At 49.5% G+C, this 23,695-nt stretch overlaps 1 protein-coding gene across 1 annotated transcript; it reads right to left on the bottom strand.

Annotated features, from left to right (window-relative positions):
• Positions 1 to 112: 112 nt before the first annotated feature.
• Arhgap1 (Rho GTPase activating protein 1) lies at positions 113 to 23,487 on the bottom strand. The gene is made up of 13 exons (XM_059260922.1): positions 23,377 to 23,487; positions 19,608 to 19,755; positions 19,298 to 19,393; positions 10,008 to 10,095; positions 3,479 to 3,610; positions 3,214 to 3,300; positions 2,975 to 3,073; positions 2,456 to 2,563; positions 2,293 to 2,369; positions 2,036 to 2,113; positions 923 to 1,051; positions 602 to 705; positions 113 to 446 (listed from the first exon to the last, which is right to left on the bottom strand). Exons 2-13 carry the CDS (start codon positions 19,738 to 19,740, stop codon positions 255 to 257), a joined length of 1,323 nt encoding a protein of 440 aa, XP_059116905.1. The 5' UTR covers positions 19,741 to 19,755; positions 23,377 to 23,487; the 3' UTR covers positions 113 to 254.
• Positions 23,488 to 23,695: the final 208 nt, after the last annotated feature.

Raw genomic sequence — 23,695 nt, 5'->3', positions numbered from 1 at the left:
GAAGAGCCAAGCCCAGTCTGGAAAGCCCAGCAACCAAAGAGGCAGTGAGAGGTATAAGGCAAAGAAAATGTCTTATGATAACAGAGGCCTCCAGGGCTGGTGAGGTGGGCTGCCCAGTTAGTGGGCTCCAACTTCCATCTCCTGGGCCTTCAGGCCCCTTCCTAGGCAGGAGCCCCGGACTCCAATAAGGTTACTACCAGGAGGCCAAGTCCAACTGGGGCTGCCAGAGAAGGGGCTGGAGGTGGGGGCTGAGCTCAGACACCCTGGGCATCTGTGTTGTTGGGGAACAACTCCCCTTGATGATCCAGGAGGAACTTAGTGAAGGTGTTGATGGGATTAATGGCCTTGAGAGTGATGGCAGCATCCTTGGCCCACAGGAGGTTAGGGCCAAAGACTACAGCCAGGTTAGTGTTGGTCATCTTGTTCTGGTCAGAGTGGGCAGATATCTGTGGAAGGAAACGGGCTAGAGCTCGAATCTATGGCCCCTGCCTTGCTCCCAGAACCACATCCAGAGCATCCAAGCAGAGACAACACAGCCTCCCCCGTCGTCATCGGGTGAGCCCCGTCATCGGGTGAGCAGGGGAGGCCAAGGCAGTCTCACCTGCACCAGGAAGGCCGTCAGGAAGCGAAGCACCTGATAGTTCTCCTCTGGCAGAGTCTGGAGAACCTGCTGGGTCGTCTCCACTCTCTGGCTTTCGTCAGTATCTGTGAGGAGGGGAGGCCCAGGTTACAGAGCAGAGGACTAGCTCAGGAAACCCTGCCGTCAGACTAGTGGGGAACCCCAACCCAACTTGCTGGGAGCTGCTTATGCCCACAGCCTGCAGGGCAGGGTAGGTAGGTGTACGGCCATATACACATCTCTGAGCTCAGGTCCAGCTCTGGCAGAGGATTTACACAGCTGAGGAGGAAGGAGGGAACTCACTGAGGAAGCCCACAACGTGGGGGTAGAGGTCAAAGGTTAGCAAGGGCTCAGGAAGCTCCCGAAGGAAGGTCTTGAGGATGACTGCTGGCAGGTGCAGCTCATTGTACTGGTCAAAGTCCACGGGCAGCCCTTTGTGAGGGAGAAAGGATGAGACCAAGCCGGCGGCCAGCAAGCCCTACATCCTTACTATGTCCTTCTACTGCACCAGCTGCCTTTTCCCAGGGTCCCCTATTGCCTCTTCTCTTCCTCTGTAACAAGGGGATACAGGTTCAGACCATCTGGAGAGCATGAGGGCAGGCACTGGCACACATGACAGTTACTCCTTGCCTCTAAATGATCTGGAACCCAAGGCTGTAGCTCCCGAAAGTGAGGCAGCAAGCCTGGGCAGCCAGGCAGATGGAGGACCTATGTGGTCACTGTTAGCATGCAGGCATCTGGACTGGCCTGCCCTTAGGGCCCTGACAGGATCCATCCTCAGCTGCAGCCACTAAGAGCACCCCTGTGCGCATTTGCTACATTTCCCTACTGCCCACCTCCCATCTCTTTCTCTTTCTCTTCCTTCATTCTCATTCCCAGGGACCAGTCTCTGCTCCCTTCTCTTCCCTCCCTTCAATAAATCACTCATGTGAGCCCTGTTGTATGGTGTGACTCCTTCCCGTTGTTTTAAACATACAAGAGGCGGTCTGGAGAGATGGCTCAGAGGTTAAGAGCACTGACTGCTCTTCCAGAGGTCCTGAGTTCAATTCCCAGCAACCACATGGTGGCTCATAATCATCTATAATGAAATCTGATGCCCTCTTCTGGCATGCAGGCACACATGCAGACAGAACACTGTATACATAACAAATAAATAAATCTTAAAAAACAACAACAACAAAAACCCGTCACACCAAAGGATGTGGAAACTTCTGGCAAGAAGTTTCTTCTTGCTTACAGGCCCTCACAGTTACATGTCCCATCTTCCCTCTTTCTCTCTCTCTCTCTCTCTCTCTCTCTCTCTCTCTCTCTCTCTCTCTCTCTCTCTCTCCCCTCTCTCTGTATCTGTCTCTCCACACACACACACACAAATGTGCACACATGGTCTTGACGAGCTCTAGGGTCTGGCCCACTCACCCATGTTGTATTTCTGCTGCACTTCCCGTACAACCTGGGTGTTGGCCGACCTCCGGAAGATGCCCTCGGTTGTGAGAGCTGGGAAACAAGGGGGCCTGATGAGTCTCAGAACTCTGGGTGATGCCCTACCAGTCTTGGAATTCCAAGAAGGGTCATTGGGAGTGTACTTTTCTATGCCCTGCCCAGAGTTTCTCAAGGGCAGCTGGGGGACAGGGTGACTTGGAAGGTCAATAGGCCTTGGGCTCCACAGCACTCACCATGAGCCTGCAAGTAGGCAACCGTCTCCCTGAGCACAATAGGAATGGGCTCCTGGTCCGGGTTCTTCTCCTGGAGGCTGTGGAGCAAAGGGGTGAGCTGGGACTCTGCACGCTGGTCCAACCCCCACCACCCCGGACCTGCCTAACCTTAGCATATACTCACTGCTGCAATGACACCCCAAACTGCTGATTTGGCAGCGGAGGGCGTGGTGGCATGGGCTTGGGAGCTGTCGCAGGGCTCTTGTGTGTGGATTTGAGGAAGTCATCATACCTGGGAGAGTAGATGGAACAAGGGTCAGGCCCTCTGGCTCTGCAGTCTTGTAGCCAACTTTATCGAAGTGTTTACTGTGTGATTTTCCATGGATTACTTCATATATCCTCAAAACAGCCCCACTTAATGTAACACAGTGGAAAACAAACACTTTAAAGAGATTCAGTCAACAGCTCGTGACAGAAATGGGGTTGGATTTGGCTCTATCTACTGCCGTCTCTGATCTTGACACTGCCTTTCTCACTTCCCTGGCTTCTCTAGGCTCCCTCTTGCCCAGGTTACTCTGCCTCCCACGCAAAACACACACACAACTGAGTAGTGGACACACACACACACACACACACACACACACACGCACGCACACGCGCACACACACACACACCCGGCTTATGAGCCCACCCGCTGCCTCACTTGAGCACTTGGCGAGGAATCCCCAGCTGCTCCAGCTTCACATGCTCATTCAGCTCACTCAGGTAATTCACATAGAAGATCTTCCGTCCAAACTTGAAACTGGAGGCAAAGGGAAAGATCAGGGTCAGCCTGGGCCCCATGATAGGCCGTTGCTCTCCCTGCAGACAGGTATCACCCCAAGCTGGCCACCCTGGGTATCTGCTTGGTATGTGAGGGGTGCACACCTGTGGCCTGCTCACCTGATGAGAGGCTTGAAGAGGATAAGCAGGGTTTTGATGAACATGGTTGGGTGCACAATGTACAAGGCCTTGATGTTTTTCTTGTACCTGCAGGACAAGTGGGAAACTTGGGAATGGGTGGAGTAAGGAGCAGGGCTGTTGGGGGCCCTGCCTCCACTGACATGGAATAAGCTTCTGACCAAGAGAACAGCCCAGATCCCAGAGAGCTGTTGGCCCAGAGCCACCCACGCTAGGCTCTGGAGCCCACCCCCATGTCCCAACCCACTTGCGGTCAAACTCCCGGTAGGCATCCCGCAGCCAGCTGAGGGAGGGTTTGTTGTCACTGGTCAGGCCGTGGTGCAGGTAGAGCAGTGTGTAGTCACTCTCCACATACTGGTCCAGGGTGTGTTTCAAGTACCTTCAAGAGAAATGCCCAGGGCTGGAGGTAGCTCCGTGGTCGAGTGATTACTAACATGTGGGAGCCATAGGTTCAACACCCAACATCATAAACACACAAAGAGCCCCGTTCAGACCTGTCCTCTGCACAACAGGTGTGGCCCCTGTTACAACGGAAGCAGGACTTGCATCATGCTTCCTTCTCCACAGACGCTCCCTCCCTGCTGCCATCTGGCTATGTAACCCCACAGCCTCTTTCCTGGAAGGAGGCAGAGGGTAGGGAGCTGGGCCTAATGGAGAAGTAAGTACACAAACAGCTCTCATTTTGAGCAGCAGAATCAGTAGACCTGGGCTCCAAGCTAGGCTGTGTATCCACAGTTAAAAGGGTTTGACATGTTTTTCTCAGGATCACCCTCAGTCAGTAACGAGGACAGTCACCAGTTATTAGTAAAAGCTTTAATGTCTGCCAAGTGCTTCCAATCCATTACCTCATTCTCCCTCATCACAAATGAGCTGAAGTTAACCTCGTTACTAACGAGGGCAATCAGCAGAGGCCAAGCGCTTAGCCAAGGTTTCAGTTTGTGGTGGGGCACAGTGGTGAAGTCCAGCTCCAAAACTGCATTCTAGACCCTGGACAAGAGCTGCTTTTTGTATGTGATTTGTGGTACAGTTTGTAAAACACTGTGCCATGAAAGGACATCAGGATGACCAGAAGGTCAACTGTTCCAACTCCTAGGCTTTTTTTTTTTTCAAGACAGGGTTTCTCTGTGTAGCTTTGGTGCCTTTCCTGGTACTCACTCTGTAGCCCAGGCTGGCCTCAAACTCATAGAGATCCACCTGGCTCTGCCTCCCAAGTGCTGGGATTAAGGGCGTGTGCCACCACTGCCTGGCTCAACTCCAAGGCTTTTTTAATGGACCACAAAGCCATACTCCTCAGGTTTCCTATGCTCACAACACACACACACACACACACACACACACACACACACACACACACACACGTTGAACACACTGGGAAGTTTGGAAGAAATAAACAGGGAGAGGGCAGAAAGCCCAGGGTCAGACCTCTTAGAAGATGGCCAGTCAAAGCCGGGCGGTGGTGGCGCACGCCTTTAATCCCAGCACTCGGGAGGCAGAGGCAGGCGGATCTCTGTGAGTTCGAGGCCAGCCTGGGCTACCAAGTGAGTCCCAGGAAAGGCGCAAAGCTACACAGAGAAACCTTGTCTCGAAAAAACCAAAAAAAAAAAAAAAAGAAGATGGCCAGTCAGTCCCTTGGCTCTAGTAGGGATACCACTCCAAGCTGGGCCAAATGCTGAACACATCCAAGAGGAGGGGAATGTGTGAGGGAGTGCCCCAAGACTTGACTAAGTGCCCAGATGAATGATCTGACCTAGAGACAGCAGCCTAATGACTGGTCCCAGGGTGCAGAGCTGGGCCAGCACAGGTAGGCAGGGCAGAAATGCTAATGCTAAGTTACCATAGATTCTGAGCAGTACTAAACTGAGAATAATTTAACTTAGCCCTTATTCACACTAAGCACTCTGTAGTTGACAAAGGGCCATCACATACTAAGATGGCATTTTGCAGCTGAGTGTGGTGCCACACATCTTTAATTCCAGCACTCAGGAGGCAGAGACAGGCGGATCTCTATGAGTTCTAGGCCAGTCTGGTCTACAAAGCAAGTTCCAGGACAGCCAGGGCTGTTCCCCAGAGAAACCCTTTCTCAAACAACACAACAACAACAACAAGAGGACGGCATTTTGCAGTGGGGAAAGCAGCAGCACAGACGACAGTTAAGTGATAGTCCATCCATGATGCATGCCGTGACCTTTGGAGTGCAATAAAATGGCGCCGGTCAGAGGCTGGGCAGTGCTCACGGTCCTGACCGTAAAAGAGTATGTTCAAGAGCATTTCCTACGGAAACAGGGAAGCAGAAACACTCTTGTAGGAGACTGCTCATTCCAGTTTTATTATGGAAAAAATAACAACTGAGCAGCCAGCAAATTGTCCAATATCAGGAGACTGGCTAAAGAAACCATTGGACATCTATAAATAGACTATCTCACAGGATGCTCCTACACACAGGATTAATCTGTGAAGTCAGGCGTCAGAACAGTGGTCACCCTAGAGCAGACACTGGAACAGCAAACTGGAGACCAGGAGGGGGGCACTGTAGGTTTGGAGTTTCTGTTTTGTTTTGTATTTAGGTTTTTGAGACAAGGTCCTACTCTGTAGCTCAGGCTGGCCTGGAACTCAAAATCCTCCTTCATAAGTGCTGGGATTGCAGACATGCATCATCAAATTCACCAGAAACTGGTGTAGTATTATATGTATGTGGTCCCAGATACTCAGAAAGCTGAGGCAAAAAGGTCATTAAGCCCAAGTGTTTACATCAGCGTGGGCAACAAAATGAGAGCTGTCTTAAAAGAAAAAAGAAAGTAGTACACAATTTGTTTAATTTTCTATATGCACATTATATGTAAATAACCTGTTTTGTTTTGTGTGGGGGTTTGGGGGGGGCAGTGGGAGAACAGACAGGGTTTTACTGTGTAACCCAGTCTGGCCTGGAACTCCTATGTAGACCAGTCTGGCCTGGAACTCACTATGTAGACCAGGCTGACCTGGAACTCACTATGTAGACCAGGCTGACTTGGAACTCACAGAGATCACCTGCCTCTGCTTCCCAAGTGCTGGGATGAAAGCACGCACCACTCTGCCCAGCTAAATAATATGTCTTTTTAGGTTTTTTTTTTTTTTTTTTCTTTTGAGACAGGTTTCTCTGTGTAACCCTGGCTGTCCTTGAACTCACTCAGTAGACCAGGCTGGCCTCAAACTCAGAGATCCACCTGCCTCTACCTCCCGAGTGCTGAGATTAAAGACATGTGCCACCAACGCCTGGGGTAAAAAACAAAAGGACATCAAAGGATATCTTTGAGGAATGTTTTCTACCCAAAGATGGAAGAATTATCCAAGACATCAAATTGAATACAGAGCTCCACATATAGAAAAAAATACAAAGTGGATGTAGCAAAACACCGTGGTTTTCTTTCTGGGTGACAGGTCTGTGAGACTTCATTATTTTATAGGTGTTGTTTTTCCTGTACAACTACTGACATATTTTTAACCTCTCAAAACTGTAATACTCTAAAAATATATATGATGGAATTTCATTGTTACCCATAACAACTCTGTGAGGACACAGAGAACTCAGAGTTCATACAGAACTCAGAGATTTGCCTCCAAGCACATAGCTAGTTAAAATTCAGAGCTCAAATTTAACTGGTTTTCTGAGTCCAAGCTTCAAGCATTTTTCCATTCCAACCCCCTAGATCTGGGTAGGGAGTGGGGAAAAGCCAAGTCTGATGTAATCTGACTGAAAACAGGACAGACAGAACTAGTGGAAGCATGAGTCTGGTCTCAGGAGGGACTGTGACTAGATGGGGTGTGGGGGGGGATAGAGGGTGGGTTGGGGTGTATGTGGTGTGTGTGTATGTGCTGTGTGTGGTGTGTGTGTATGTGCTGTGTGTGGTGTGTGTGTATGTGCTGTGTGTGGTGTGTGTGTGTGTGTGTGTGTGTGTGTTGTGTGGTGTGTGGTGTGTGTGTGTGTGTGTGTGTGTTGTGTGGTGTGTGTGGTGTGTGTGTGTGTGTGTTCGTGTGTGTGTGTGTGTGTGTGCGTGTGTGTGTGTGTTGTGTGGTGTGTGTGGTGTGTGTGTGTGTATGTGTGTGTGGTGTGTGTGTGTGTGTTGTGTGGTGTGTGTGGTGTGTGTGTGCGTGTGTGTGTGTGTGTTGTGTGGTGTGTGTGGTGTGTGTGTGTGTGTGTGTGGTGTGTGTGTGTGTGTGTGTATGTGGCGTGTGGGGGTGTGTGTGAAGGGAAGGAGGCCCTGCAGCAGCAAACTGCCCAGGGCTTCTTGAGCCTGGAGGAAGATAAAAGGTAGACACAGCTTCCTCAGTAACTGCCCCTAAAAACTAGGTGCTTTCCATTGCCTGTGATTTCCTCTCACTGGACCTTCTGCCTGGCCACAAGTCTGCTAGTTGGTACATCAGAGGTGGCAAAAAAGCTGGAGTGGATTTGTGACTCAGCCTCCACGGGCCGAACTCTATGGTGAATATTTCTGGCTGGACACGTGGTGGGTCCCCAACAAAACTCTGCTTGCTCTATTTTAGGAGCCGTGCAGAGAGGGTCACAAGGCCAGAGAGAGAAAGACTCACTACAAGGAATGAGCCTCTGCCTCTATCTCAGCTGAGACCAGCAGACTCCACACTCAGGCTCCGGCCTTTCTTCTGTGACCACCGCAACCCGGCATGTGCAGAGCATGCAGGACCACAGGGAGCTGCTGTGGGTGGTGGTACAGCATGCAGGACCACAGGGAGCTGCTGTGGGTGGTGGTACAGCATGTAGGACCACAGGGAGATGCTGTGGTGGTACAGCATGCAGGACCACAGGGAGCTGCTGTGGGTGGTGGTGTGCATAGCTTACATTTTAGAGAACACTTGAAACTGGTCAGGAGAAAGCCACTCTGAGCAAACAGGGCAGTTTCTGCTCTTCTTCTGTGGAGTACCTCACATGCCTTGACAGCACACAGTCCCAGCCACGGACCCAGTGCTGGCTCAACAGTGAAAGGCCAGGAGAGGTCTGCCACACACGTCTACATTTAAACAGTGTGCTGGCTGCAATGACAATGGCCCCCACAGGTTCATATATTTGAATGCTTAGTCAACAGAAAGTGGATGTGTTTCAGGAAAATTAGAAGTAGGAGGTGTGGCCTTATTGGAGGAAGTGTGTCATTGGGGTGGGCTTTGAGGCTTCAAAAGCCCATGCCAGGCCCAGTGCATGCGCGCGCGCGCGCGTGTGTGTGTGTGTGTGTGTGTGTGTGTGTGTGTGTGTGTGTGTGTGTGTCTGCTGCCTGCAAACTGGGATATATTTATACAGCATTATATATTATATATAAATCTGCACTATTTCTCCAGCACAGCACCAGAAAAAGAGAAAGAGAAAGCGTGTGTGTGTGTGTGTGTGTGTGTGTGTGTGTGTGTGTGTGCCTGCAGATCAGAATGTAGCTCTCAGCTACTTCTCCAGCATAGTACCATGTCTGCCTGCTCCCTACCATGATGACAACAGACTAAGCCTCTAAAACCGTAAGCAAGTCCCCAGTTAAACCCTCTGTAAGAGCTACCTTGGTCATGGTGTCTCTTCACAGCAACAGACAGCCTTTGGATTTGTGCTAGGAGAGATTCTAACACATACATTCAGTAGCAGAAGCCCCACAGGCGCAGAAACCATTGATACTTGGTACAAAGTAAGATAATGGAGCCGGGCGGTGGTGGCGCACGCCTTTAATCCCAGCACTTGGGAGGCAGAGCCAGGCGGATCTCTGTGAGTTCAAGGCCAGCCTGGGCTACCAAGTGAGTCCCAGGAAAGGCGCAAAGCTACACAGAGAAACCCTGTCTCGAAAAAACCAAAAAAAAAAATGGGGCTGGAGAGATGGCTCAGTGGTTAAGTGCACTGACTGCTCTTCCAGAGGTCCTGAGTTCATTTCCCAGCAACCACATGATGGCTCACAACCATCTGTAATGAGATCTGGTGCCCTCTTCTGGCCTGCAGTCATACATGCTGTATACATAATAAATAAATACATCTTAAAAAAAAAAAAAAAAACAAAGTAAGATAATGGTAATTATGAATATAAATAGAAATGATTAAGAATCATGAGGCTGGAGAGATGGCTCAAAGATTAAGAGCACTGGCTGCTCTTTCGGAGGACCGGGGTTCAATTCCCAGCACCCACATGGCAGCTCACAACTGTGACTCATTCCAGGGGATCCAACACCCTCACACCAATGCACATAAAATAAAATTAAATATTCTTTAAAAACAAAGAATCATGAGTATGTCTGGTGGTGGTGGTACATACCTTTAATCCAGCACTTGGGCGGCAGAGACAGGTAGATCTACAAGTTCGAGGCCAGCCTGGTCTACAGAGTAGGCTACAGGGCAGCCAGGGCTACACAGAGAAACGCATTTCAAAACAAAACAAAACAACAACAACAACAAAAAAGAATCATGACTACATCAGAAATACCATACAATTGTACATATTTGGAAAGTATTTCCTTTTTAAGGTTATTTTCTGGTGCATTCTCTTACTCCTGACAGGAAAGAGGCCACATGCTTCATTCTCTTCTTTGAATGATGAGAAAATAGGTTCTTAGACACTTGCCAAGGTCATAGTCTCTAGGACTAGAACTCAGGTCTGATTCCTTGTCTAGTGTTCTTCGGCATATATAAAGCAGCTTCCTTATAGGACGAGGGGTGATTAAGAAAGGTAACCTGGTGGCCCAGGGCGAAGGAGAGCATGGAGAATGGTTCAGGCTATTGAGGCTCCAGAGCAGCCCCACTCTACTTCCCTGAAGGTACTCACCCCAAGAGCTTGCTGTGGTCCAGCTGATGGCTAGGGGGCATTCGACAAGCACTAAAGACAATGATCTTCCGCCCATATTTATCATCACCTAAGTGTGGAGAAAGATGGAGTACAGTTGGTGAAAATGAACCAAAGTGGAAGGTGGGGCTTAAAAACTACCCAACCTGGGGCCTGTGCCAGTGAGCGTAGGGGCTTGACTGACCTATGTCCATTATTCAAGGGCATGCTGGGTAGTTACTTCAGGGGCACTGAATTGGGACACCCCCCAAAAAAGTATTTAACCTTGCTTTTTAACCCAGTCATGGTGACACATACTTGTAAACCCACACTTTGGAGGTAGAGTCAGGAGTTCAAGACTACTTAATAGGTTCAAGGCCAGCCTAGGCTACATGAGATACAGTCTCAAAAAATAAAAAGAAAGCAAAACAGTAATAATAAAATCACTTTGAGGATAGATACAGTGTTGAGTGTTCAGAAGATAAATGTATGGGGATGTAACTCAGTTGGTACAGTGCCTGCTTAGCTTAGCATACAGGAAGCCCCGGGCTTGATCCCTAGTACCAAATAAACTGAAGGTGATAGTTACATCTGTAATCCCAGCACTCAGAGGTAGAAGCAGGTAGATCAGAAGTTCAAAGTTATCCTTAGCTATACTTAGATAAATTTAAGGCTAGCCTGAGATACAAGATAATCTGTATTGGGGGAGAAAAGGTATATTCATGCAACAGAAGTTTGACCCTAAAAAGGAAGAAAGTACTGACATACACCACAAAATATATATGAACCTTGAAAATAAGCTAAGTGAGAGCAGCCTGGCACAAAAGGGCAGCTACTACATGATTTTGTGAGAGTCTAAGAGTGGTACTCAACTGAGTACCTCTTTGGGGTCAAATGGCCTTTTCACAGGGGTCACATACCAGATATGTATGTCATGACCTCTTTGGGGTCAAATGGCCTTTTCACAGGGGTCACATACCAGATATTCTGCATATCAGATATTTACATTACAATTCATAACAACAGCAAAATTACAGTTATGAGGTAGCAACGAAAATAATTTTACGGTTGGGGGATCACCACACCATGAGGAACTGCATTAGGAAGATTGAGAACCACTGGCCTAAGACCACAAGTCCAGAGTTGGGAGGAGGGAGGAAGGGAAAACTGCTGAACAGGTACAGATCTGATGTGTGTATGAATAGTAAACGTGTTCTCTGGGAAACACTGCTGGATAGCTACAGATCTGATGTGTGTGTGAATAGTAAACGTGTTCTCTGGGAAACACCGCTGGACAGGTACAGATCTGATGTGTGTATGAATAGTAAACGTGTTCTCTGGGAAACACCGCTGGACAGGTACAGATCTGATGTGTGTGTGAATAGTAAACGCGTTCTCTGGGAAACACCGCTGGACAGGTACAGATCTGATGTGTGTGTGAATAGTAAACGCGTTCTCTGGGAAACACCGCTGGACAGGTACAGAGTCTGATGTGTGTGTGAATAGTAAACGTGTTCTCTGGGAAACACCGCTGGACAGGTACAGATCTGATGTGTGTGTGAATAGTAAACGCGTTCTCTGGGAAACACCGCTGGACAGGTACAGATCTGATGTGTGTGTGAATAGTAAACGTGTTCTCTGGGAAACACCGCTGGACAGGTACAGATCTGATGTGTGTGTGAATAGTAAACATGTTCTCACGGGCTGGCTGATAGCTCAGTGGTTAAGGCACTTGTTGCCAAACCTGATGACCTGTTTCATCCCACATGGCAGGATCCACATGGTGGAAGGAGAGAAATGATTCCTCAAAGGTGACCTCTGACCTCCATGTGTGCGCCATGGCTTGCACATATATGTGCATGCACACACACAAAATAAATGTGATTTTGCTAAGAATTTTCTTAAGTGTTCTACTGATGCACACCTGCAATCTCACCATGGGAGACTGAGGCAGGAAGGTGACAAAGTCACAACAGATCTTGTCTCCAAAAAAAGCCCCTTACATTCACCAAAAATATATCCATCAAGGCCTATACTATTTTGCCAACATCCTACAACTAACTGGTTTACCCCAAAGCACTGAGCAGTGAGTACCTAGAAAACCTGTAGAGGCTGCTTCTCAGCCAGCCCAAGCTACAGAGGAAAGTGGTCTGTTGCTAGACAGTGGGGTCAGCCACCCTATAACAACAATTCTGTCCACAGACACTTTCTGATTTTATTATTAGAATAGCTGACCACACTTGGCCCTGACTGAACTCTGGACACTCCTAAAAATCTTATCGTTCAGGCTGGAGAGATGGCTCTATGGTTAAGAGAATTGGCTGCTCTTCCAGAGGACCCAGGTTCAATTCCCAGCACCCGCATAGCAGCTCACAAATGTCTGTAACTCCAGTTCCAGGGAATGCGACACCCTCACACAGACCCCAATGCACATAAAAATAAATAAATAAATAAATACATACATACATACATACATACATACATACATACATAAATACATAAATAAATAAATAAATAAAGTTATCTTTCCCACTAAAGATATTTTGAAGAACATGGAGTACGGGGAAGTCTGTGAAGCTGTGGTAAAATTCCGCCTAGGTGTTTTCTCTCAGAGGTATTTGTTCCAAACACTTAACATGGCGGTCTGGCCCCTGGCTGTCACAAAGCCAGAAAGCTCTTGAGACATGCTAACACCCCAAAATGAAATGCTCTTGCAGGGTCAGCTTAGAGCAGGGGTCCTTAGGAAAGCTCAATGGTGATAAAGCCTGGTTCACACGCCCCCACGTCCTAACTTACTTCACTTTTCCAAGGACGCCAAACTGTAGCTGCCTCATCCCCACTGCCTCAGAAGCAGAGGAGAAGCAACACAGGAGAGTAGAAACTCATGACACAACCCACAAAATGCAGGGAGTTTGCCCTTCCGCTCCACTGAGCAGTAAGAACTATTCTCCCTTGGTGAAGCCCATCATCCTGCTCTGTCTATGATGGAGTGTTGTGAAATATTAGTTTAAGATGTGTTACATTCGTTTATGCTGTGCAATGTTTAATGGTGCAAAGATGTGTTGTGTTCTTTTATGTTGCATTTGTTTAACTGTGTAAAGCTGTGTTACTGTACCTGTCTAAACACCTGATTGATCTAATAAGGAGCTGAACGGCCAATAGCTAGGCAGGAGAGAGGAATAGGCAGGGCTGCCAGGCAGAGAGAATAAACAGGAGAAATCAAGGCTCAGGAGAAGAGAAGAGGGAGGAGTGAGAAAAGGAGAAGGAGAAGGAGAGAAAGATGCCAGGGGCCAGCCACCCAGACGCATAGCTAGTCACAGAGTAAAAGGAAAGCTATATAGAATAAAGAAAGGTAAGATGCCCTGAGGCAAAATGTAGTTAAAAGGAAATGGGATGATTTCTTTTAAGATTTCTTTATTTATTATGTATACAGTGTTCTGCTCTTAACCTCCAAGTCATCTCTTCAGCCCTTTTTGTGTATGTGTCTGTTTTGTTTTGTTTTTTTTTTTGGTTTTCGAGACAGGGTTTCTCTGTGTAGTTTTGGTACCTGTCCTGGATCTCACTCTACAGACCAGGCTGGTCTCGAACTCACTGAGATCCACCTGGCTCTACCTCCCAAGTGCTGGGATTAAAGGCGTGTAACACTATCGCCCAGCTGAAATGGGATAATTTAAGTTAGAAAAGCTGGCTGGAAACAAGCCAAGCTAAGGCCAAGCATTCATAAGTAAGAATAAGTCTCCATGTATTTACTGGGAGCTAGTTGACGGCCCCGAAGAATAAGTCTCCATGTATTTATTGGGAGCTAGTTGACGCCCCGAAGAGCACAAAAGGAAAAAAAAGCCGGGCAGTGATGGCACACGCCTTTAATCCCAGCACTTGGGAGGCAGAGGCAGGTGGATCTCAGTGAGTTCAAGGCCTGCATGGTCTACAAACTGAGATCCAGGACAGCCAGGACTGTTACACAGAGAAACCCTGTCAAAAAAAAAAAAAAAAAAAAAAAAAAAAGGACCAACTACAATGGAGTCCAGGGCTGGTCCTTTTCAGAGTGTCCCAAAGCTTCTCACTTTTCTCTAGGCTGAGGTAGAAGAGGCAGCTTCTCAAGCGTGCCATGATAGCCCGGTCCCTAACGGATGAATGCCCTGACCCTAGCAGCCTCCCAATCTTGACAGCTCCTGGGTAAGCCTTCACCCTCCTGTGTCCACTGTCTCCACCCAAAGCATGGTCTGGCTTTGTTAGGTCCAAAAGGGCCTGGCCAGGGTGGGTCCTCCAAAGAACTTCTTGTGCCAGTACCTGAGGTCCAGCCCACCAAGCCCAGACAGCTCTATCTTGTCTCTTAATCTTTCCTAGCGTCCACCTCGGGAGGATTATAAACAGCTACTGCCCCCAACTCTACTTTCACAGCGCACCTTTCCCCTCAGTCCCACCTTACAGACAATCTGTAGACCTAGTCCTGTAAATATTCCCTAAAATGGAAGCCAGACGTGACAGTACACACATGTAATCCTAACGAGAGACCAGGAGTTACACAGATTCCCAGGCAGGCAGAAAGATACGGAGGGGCCATGGGCAGGTAATAAAGGTGGTGACTTCGAGACAGCCAGCTTCGTCCTCACCCTCCTGACTTGAGATCAAAGCCCGGCAGCTGCCAACTGAAGGACTCGTAGGCTTCTGTCTCCCACCAGGAGCAGGCCTGCTGATGGACTGGCTCAATGAGCTCAAGGCCTCAGCAAACTTAACAGTTGGGCGCCAATCAACCACCCTATCTGTCTCCAAACTGACCAGCCTGAGTTAGGGGAGGAAGACTCTTCAGTCTTAAAAAACTGAGCCTTGGAGAAGCGACTGGAATTTTCAGCTTTCTGCTCCATCTGCTTTACAGAGGGTCTTTCCCTCTGTGTCTGCTGCATGTATGTGTTTCCTCAGTCCCAATAAACATGTTGCTTCAATGGCTGATTCTGCCTGCTGCTATCTGCGGTGCTGGAGACTTTTCCTGCCTTCTGATTCTTCAACTGGCAGAAAAAAAAACAACAAATCTGATCAAGACCCCTAAACTATATCACTAGCACTGGGAGGTGGGAGCAAGAGAATCAGGAGTTCAAAGCAAGGATCAGCTACATAGTACGTTCAAGGCCAGGCTGGGCTTCATGACATCCTGTCTCTCAAGGCGGCTCACAGACTCTGAGCCTTGGCCTCAGCTCTCGGGCTGCACCACCACATCCTCTATCCCAGAAGCTCTGGTAGCAGGGTAGGCCAGGCTGTTCGTTGCTTGTATGAGACAGACCTTCCTCCGGACAGTTCTGTTCCAAACTGGCCACTAAGGACCTGGGGGGCTCCCCCACACACAACTGCCTCCACCTTCCCCTAAAGAGCTGAGCCGGCTCTTCTCACAGCTCCCAACACTAACAGCCATCCCTCTGCGGTCAGTTTCTACTCTCCTGGGTAACAAGCTCCATCGCCCACTGGCTCACAGCAGCCTGAAAGCAGGGACTGTTTCCCGTCTCTGACTCATGTCAGTCATTCAGTAAGTGTGGGTCTCCAGGTGTGCTGATATACACCTACCATCCCAGCTACTTAGAAGACCGAGGCAGGAGAGTGACTGGTGCCTACCAGTTCAAGACCAGCCTGGGTAGAACAGTAAGATCCCATCTCAAGTACTCAGTGTTAGAAGCCTTCACAAAGACGCAGGTCATGACATACAGTTTCATTTCTGAACTTGTATTTGATGGTTAAGTGACAAATTAGAGTGTGGTAGGCAGTGAGTTTCCTGAAGTTGGAGAAGGAATCTTTCCAAACAGAATTGTTAGCACGCATCTACATCAGCAACAGTTTTTGCTTGTTTGTTTTGTTTTTGAGACAGGCTGTGCTGTCAACAGGAGCTCAGGCTGGACTAAAACTGAAGCTCCTCGGCCTCAGCTTGCTGAGTGATAGGATCAGGATTTTGTGTTTGTTTTTGTCTTCTGTTTTTATGACACAGGCTCTCATTATGCAGCTCTGGCTGTCCTGGAACTCACTATGTAGACGAGGCTGGACTTGAACTCGGAGATCCCCGTGCCTCTGCCTCCCAAGCACTGGGATTAAAGGTGTACGCCACTACTCCCAGCTTCGATATTTATTACAGGTATGTGCCCACCACACCTAGGAGGCAGGTGCACTTGAAAGGCCTGGGTGTCACCAGCTCGATGGACTCTGGGGTGCTAGGATTTTTGGGGCCAGCTGCTGGTGGCTGGGAGCTAAGCTCCCGTCCTCATTTACTTTCACTTGGCTCTGTCAGGGAAAGGGAAGCAGCATGGCAGGGCAGAGACACTGACTGGCAGCCCAGCCACACAATCTCAAGTTCAGAATCTGGGGATTCCAGCAAAGAAGGGAGCATCACCTGCCTTGTTCCATCTAAGCAGGAGGAACGCCTGGAGTGCAGGAGCGAGACTGAGGCAGGAGGGTCTGGGGACCTCAAAGTCATTATGTGAAGCTCCTCTCCCAGGAATAAGGCAGCCCTCACTGGCTGGAAGGGTTGAGGACTGAGCTAAGGTACAGAGTCTGGGAGCTCTGGAATGTCAAGTGTCAGTGAGAGGCTAAGGCTGTGGCCAGAAGCATGTTGTTTCACCTCTCAGCTGGCCACGGAAGTGGGGAGTAGAAACCCTTCATCCGTGCTTTTGTGAATAATCCTAATAAACTCACTAGTTCATCAAGAAAGAAAGAGAGAGAGAGAGAGAGAGAGAGAGAGAGAGAGAGAGAGAGAGAGAACGAGGGAGAGAGGGAGGGAGGGAGGGAGGGAGGGAGGGAGGGAGGGAGGGAGGAAGGGAGGGAGGAAGAAAACTATGTTCTACAAAATCTATTACAAAGATGTGCACTTTCTCTAGAGAAAGGAATTTATACCCTGGTGGCCCTGGGGGGGGGGGGTCAAAGGGGACTATGACTAGTTAAAACCTATTTTACTGGACTGGTAGGTCTCTCTCTTTTTTTTATGACTAGTTAAAACCTATTTCACTGGACTGGTAGGTCTCTCTCTTTTTTTCAGATCTCTTTTATTGTTTTATTTTTCCAATACTAAGGCTGGAAACCAGGGCCTTGCACTAGGCAAGAGCTCTACCACTGAGTGCTACCCCAGTGTAAGAATGTAAGCTTCTAGGGAATGGAGGAGGGGACCCCACCCAGTGCTCAATGCTGACTCAGTGCTGTGTGAGGCTGCTCTAGTCACACAGGCCGAAAAGAGCCCAGACAGCAAGGGGCTCAAAGAATAAGTCAGGAGTTGGAAGGCAAGCATGGGGTGAGGGTCAGCAGCCCTTGGGTCCAGGCCTTGTCCTCCGTCTCCCCACAGTGGGGGTCCTATCACCAAGTTTGCAAGCAAGCAGGGTAGCTGCTCCAAGAAGCACACGGGAATTCCCTCCCTGCTCTCAGAAGGGATTAGGACTGATTCTGCCCTGGAACCTTAAGAGAGATGCAGAGCTAGCAGCTGTGATGTCTCTAGGGTGCTGGGAAGAGGGCCTGATGAGGAGGGTGTAGTAGGAAAAGCCTGAGAGCCAGGCCCTGCATTCCCCAGATACCAATCAGGGACTCTCTCAAGGTGTTAATCAGCAACAGAACAGCTTCCTTAGCAGGCTTTCTGGGTACTGCTGACCACAACCTGCAATGCAAGAACATCTACGGTGGGGCTGGGACTGAGAAAGCCCACAGTGGATGAAGACTGCTGACATTTGTTAAAGATTGTTAAAGTGCCAGGAATCTTGCAAGCCAGTTGACATTACGTTGGAAGCCTGAAACCGCTGTTACAGAAACTGAAAAGGTTACAAATAGTGGTCTCTTTGCCTCCTTTCTAAGAGTCTACTTTTACCAGCACAACACTGGAAAGACCCTACTGGGACCACGTCAAATGGGACTGAGTCCACGCCAACCACTGAAGGCAAGGACAACCACGGCTGTAGAGGAGCTGGGAGCATGGCCTGCTCTCCCTTCCACACAGGCTCTTCCTCTGAATTCTAGGGCCAGAGACATCAGCACTAGCTCTTCCAACAAGCCTTGCCGGCAAGACAGGCATGTAGGCCCCCACAGCAGCATGCTGGCCAGGCCTTGTCCACACTGGGCGCTTCCTGAGGCCCAGCCCCTGGAGCTCCTTTCTCCTGGCTTCTGGACGTGTCACTACGCTGCCTCCACTCTATCATGCCTCACAAACTCTGCTATTTCCTCCTTCCAAAGCCTCCAGTAGCTCCCAGCTTCTTGGAATGGAGTTGCCTCCACCAAGAGCCTTTTCTGATTCATAGAGCCAGAGGCCACAGCCAGGAGAGGCTAAGCACAAACAGCCAGAACTGACAGCTACCTGGCTGGGCCCCTCGGGCTGGCCACATTCTGGAGAACAAACAAAAAAAGTGCTGCAGGGTGGTGGTCTGCCGCAAGGTAAGAGGACGCCCACAGATGTGGGAGGGACAGCCCCAACCTTTCGTCTCCTGCCTGGCCACAGAGTCCGGAGGCTATCGAGGTAGACATTAGACACCCCACAGACACCTCACTCAGGTTCCATTCAAGGCCCTCAACCCAGACCAAGATGAGCATCAGAAGCCCAGCACCATGGAACGAATGCCTTAGACATTCTGGCCTCTTCTAGCCCTGACAGCAAGAGCCAGCTCACTGAGGCTCCACTCCCCTGCTCCAGTCTCCTCCGGGGCTTGCCTACGAATATAAGGAGCTCCCTGAAGCAGAGACCCAAAGGGTTCCTGCACCCATTCTCAGCGGGCAGCACGTCCACTAGAAACTTGACGCTCCAGGGAGCCGTGCGGCATTGTACAGTATGAAGGAGGCTCTGCACATTCCAAACCCCCAGAAGGGAGTGACATTAGCCACTCCCCGGGGACTGATAGGGGAAAGCAGATATCAGGGCAAGGGAAGGGAAGAGAGGGTATGAAGGGAAGGACAAGGCTACTTGTCCAGAGCCAACTATGTGCTACTCCCAGGATGCTGACATACGAGCATCATTGCACTCCTCTCAACGAGTGTGAGGAAGGAGTTCGGGGCACAGAGCTGGACCAAACTCAACTTTCTAACTTCCAAGTTATTAGGGCCACAAGGCCGCCCACATTACGGCTGCAGTGGGAGACAAAGGGACCACGGGTCAGGAAGCAGTGGTAGGTGACTATATTACATGCCAATCAAAACCAATCCATGCTCATAAGGGAAGGCACATATGCTCAAGAGCAGACCAGAGGCTAGACACAAAATGGACCCTTCCTTGGTGGCAAAAGAGACTAGCTTCTCTAAGCCAGGAGCACAGACTATGAGGGCAGAGACACAACACTGGGCATGCTCACCTGCTACTTCCACAATCTGGTGGCGGGCGATGTCATAGTAAGGGTCATCCCACTTCAGGTGTGTGACAGGTTCTGGAGAGCTGCTTTTAGAGTCATCTGAGGAACAAGGCAAAGGCAGAGTCACCAGGGGGGCTGACCTAGCATTTTCTCCATGGCTCATCCTCTCTGGCCTGCCCCCAGTGAACTTATATCCATGGCCATACCCTAGGGCTGGTCTCCTTGCCCCAACCTTACCCCTGGAGACTCCTCTAGCTGGAGGGGGCCTCCTCTCTGTGGCGTCTACAGTTGCCTGAGACATTGTGCCACCCACCTGACTTGGGAAAGTCTGGCATTTCATCAGAAGGCCAGTTCTTCTCATCAATGGAGGCGAGCTTCAGCTGGTTCAGAGATTGGCTGGTATCATCCAAGTTCAGATCATCTTGCAGTTCCGAGAGGGGATCCATGGCTAAGGCTGTTCCCTGCAAAAGAACCGAAGAGAACCCTGGGTGGGAGGGGAAGAAGGTGGTGGGTTAGCGTCTGTAACTCTCACAGGGAACCCTTTTGTCCCTTTCTTTTCTCTTCTGGCACCCTTGTGCCTATTCCTCAACAGTCCTTATCCTGCCAAGAGTTCCACAGAGCATGTGGCCAGAAAAGGCAGCGGGGGCAGTGGATGGCACAGCGCAGCACCTCCCTTCGGGTCCTCAGCTGGGCGCTAAGAGCCCTGCCAGGTTCCACACTGCCTATCACCGACTGACCAAGTAACGCAGTCCCAGCGGCCAAAGGCATATCCTCAGAGGTGTTAGAGTGCAGAAGCCTCATGCTCCAGCAGTTACAGAGATAGATGTCACAAGAATCTGAGGAATCCAAGGGTCTCCAAACACCATGAAAAAGGCCAGCTGGGGCCCTGGCCATTCCACTCCTCTCTCCAGGCCGGAGATGATAGGGTCCCAGGAAAAAAAAGGCCATGGCTGAGGTGTTCAGCTTGGTTTACCTGGGACAAGGGCCAGTAGCAGGAGATGGAATCTATCTGTCAATCCCAGCAGATCCTTTGCAGGTCCCTAAGGCTCTCAGGACCTCTCTAAACCTGTAGGGGTTCCAGACAGTGGTTTCACTGTGGCAAAGTCAACAGATTACCTAAAGGATGAGAGGGTACAGAGCGAAAAGAGGCTGCCCTTGATATCTAGAATGTGGAAGTGAGGCCTTGAAGGGCAGAAGAACTGGCAGGGAGGGCAAAGAGGCAGCATTAAAACCAGGTCTAGGATCTGGCTAAACGAGATGGCACTTTCTGCTCTCAGCTTCATAAAAACACCTCCCTCGAGCTCACCAGATGGGTGAAGAAGGTTTCAATCCAAGCCATTTGCCCAACCCCAAAGAAGAGGCTGCATTCCTGAAGCCAGACAAAAAGACATATATGGTCAGAGAACCAACAGGGCAGATCAGAGGAGAGAGAGGGCCTGGGGATAGGAAGAAGAGAGGCACTGCCCGTGAGATCCACACTGGGGCCAGGAGGGCCGTGACAACCTCCCATCACCTCCTCTCCCGCACACATGACAACCTAGGGCTCTAAATGGTGAAGTCGCTCCCAGGGCCTAAGCAACAACTGCCTTGTCACCATGGCAACACACTGAGTCAGGAGGAAAACTGCTTCAAGCTTTCAAAGCCAAAGACCAAAGCTTCTTTCTTCCTTGCTCTTCCTCTCCCCTGTCCCTCGGCCTTCTCCACTAATCCAACTGGACACCGAAATACAGGTTCCTTCCTAAGAACTCAAGGGCAAACTGTTCACATTTGGGAATGCATTAATTTCTCTTGGTGAGTAAATCTGCCTTTGCCCAAAGCCCAGCTCTTCGCTCCCCCTTCAGCCCTCAGTCCTCCAACCAGGCAATCTTTCATCTTGAGGAATCTGCCTCTGACCCACCTACTCTCCCTGATTCAACCAGGAGGCTACAGTGCTGCTTCTCACAGGAGCCTCTAGCTCAGTGGTTCTCAACCTGTGGGTCGAAACCCCTTTGGGGGCCAAATGACCCTTTCATAGGGGTCCCCTAAGACCATTGGAAAACATGGATATTTACATTATGATTCATAACAGTAAGAAAATTACAGTTATGAAGTATCAATGAAAATAATCTTATGGTTGGGGTCACCACAACATGAGGAACTGTATTAAAGGGTCGCAGCTTTAGGAAGGTTGAGAACCACTTGGCTCATGAAAGGGCAGATTCCAGCTCAAAACAACATCTCCCTGCCTGAGCCTTCTCTCCTTCCCCATCACTGCCCAGCTACCAGGAACTCCCTGACACCCCCACCTCACAGCAATCCAAGGGAATCTTTTTGTACACAGGAAGTACCTGGTGTGATAGAAAGAGCATGAAGTCAAATATTGAAAAACTGGGTTAGAGTCCTGACCAAGCCAAGGACTGCAAAGATCCCGGGCAAGTACCTTTCCTGTCTGGACCTTAAATTTCCTTATCTATGAAGCGAAGGCTCCTCCCAGAAATAGAACTCTCCAGTGTTCGGAAACACTTGCAAGGAAGTAAACAGGATTAAAAGCAGCAGCTAGAGCTGAGCTATGTGTGAGGGAGGGATAGGGAGACTATCAAGAAGGAAGCTGAACTTGACTCCCATCTCTTTCCCAGGAACCTCTCCTGTCAGTTCTAGACCTGACCTCCTTCAACTCCCTCACAGCCTCCTTTACCAGCAAAACTAACCACAGTGGGGCCCAGCTCCCTGGTCTCTCTCACCCGCTTCTACTGACTTCTCTGAGTCAGGATGTGTATCTGCAGTTCAGTGGGAGATGAGGGAAGCCTGTGAAGAGAAGTTCTAACACAAAATGATAGAAATGAAATACACTAGCCACCTGTGAGTCCTACTCCACTCTGCAAAAACACTGCTTGCTCTCAGATTAATATTCCTTTTTCAGCAGGTAAACCTTGACCTTTAGAAAATATCTGAAAATCACTTTAGGCAAAGGCTTTGAGTTTTGCAAAATAGTGAATCTCTCAAAAATTCTGATATCTGTGAACTTTTTCTCTTAAAAAAGTGAACAGATCTGTGAAATCTTGCATGCAATTTTAAAGGCTTCACAAGCCCTCTGAGAATTATTGCTTAAGAGCCTATTTCAAAGGCTGAGGCCATAGCTCACTTTGCCTGCACACACAGAGCCCCAGATTCTCTCTCCAGCATAGAAAAACAAAGCAACTTATTCAGAATAATGCCTGGCACATAGCAGATACTCTGTCAATAGTTGAATGAATGAGTAATTTTCCTAAATGAAGAAGGAAACCAACATTTGTGGAAGACCAATATGCTGGGCACAAATACCTCACAACTGCACTAATAGTTCAGCATATGCTATCAAAGCCATTTACAATTTCAGCAAAATGGGGGGGGGGATATGAGCAAATTTCTAAAGGTCGCAGAACCCAGAGGCAAGATTTTAATCCACGAGTACGTTTGAGGTGGTCTCTTGGTGAAAGTCAACCCCTCAACAACACTCTAATGTGACTGTCAGTCACAAATTCACAGGGTTCAAAGAGGAGCCACAAAACGGCATCCAGAACTTCTAATATCTATCGGGGCAAACAGAGACAGCAACTTGAAGTCAGAGTATTTGCTGGCGTTGGAATGGGACTGTGGTGTGACTCCGAAAAAACAAAAACCCTACATGACAGCAATTCTAAACTATAATCGCGTTTGCATAGTCAAAAAACAAACAACAGATTGAACGTATTTCATTTCACAAGAAAATGAGGTGAAAGCATGACCTATCAAGTGGCAGGGTCGATCACTTCCCCCTAATTTCTCGCTCTCAGTGCTTTGCCAGATCGTGTCAGGGAGACTTCTCCCTCCCACGGGTTTGATCTGTACCGGCCGATGCCTTGGAGAGGGCAGGAAGAAGTCAGAGAAAGTGGCTGTCTTCTCACTGCAGACACAGAAGCGGGGCAAAATCCCGGCAGCGGGGAGACCAAGGCCCTCAGGCCCAGTTCCACCCCCGCGCCACTGCCTCCGAGTCTCCCCTTCAGGACCTAACCCCTTCGGACGGCCAGGGCAGCTCGTTCCCTTCCCCCACCACGCCCAGCGAGACCCCGCGCTCAGCAGCTCACCGCGCTCCGGCAAGGCTCCCTCTGCCACGCCTGTCAAAGCTCGGCAAACATCCGGCTAGGAGGAGGAACGGGTACCGCCCCCTCGGGGGCCCCCCAGCTCCCCAGCCACTTCCGCCACATCTTCTTCCTATTTCCGGCTTGTTGCCCGGTCCAAACATGGCTTTCCGGGAGCCCCGCCCACTTCCGGCAATCACCTGCCCGCCTAAGAGGTTAGACCGTAGAACTGTCCGACTCCTCGCTCCCCGAAAGAGGGTGGGTTGGACTTATTGGTTCCGCTTTTCTAGATCTGGACACTTGCCAGCCTCAGGAATCCTAGATT

This window comes from Peromyscus eremicus, chromosome 4, assembly GCF_949786415.1.
Source record: "Peromyscus eremicus chromosome 4, PerEre_H2_v1, whole genome shotgun sequence".
NCBI lineage: Eukaryota > Metazoa > Chordata > Mammalia > Rodentia > Cricetidae > Peromyscus > Peromyscus eremicus.
Note: the sequence above shows the minus strand (reverse complement) of the source record. Positions and strands in the feature narration are given on the sequence as shown.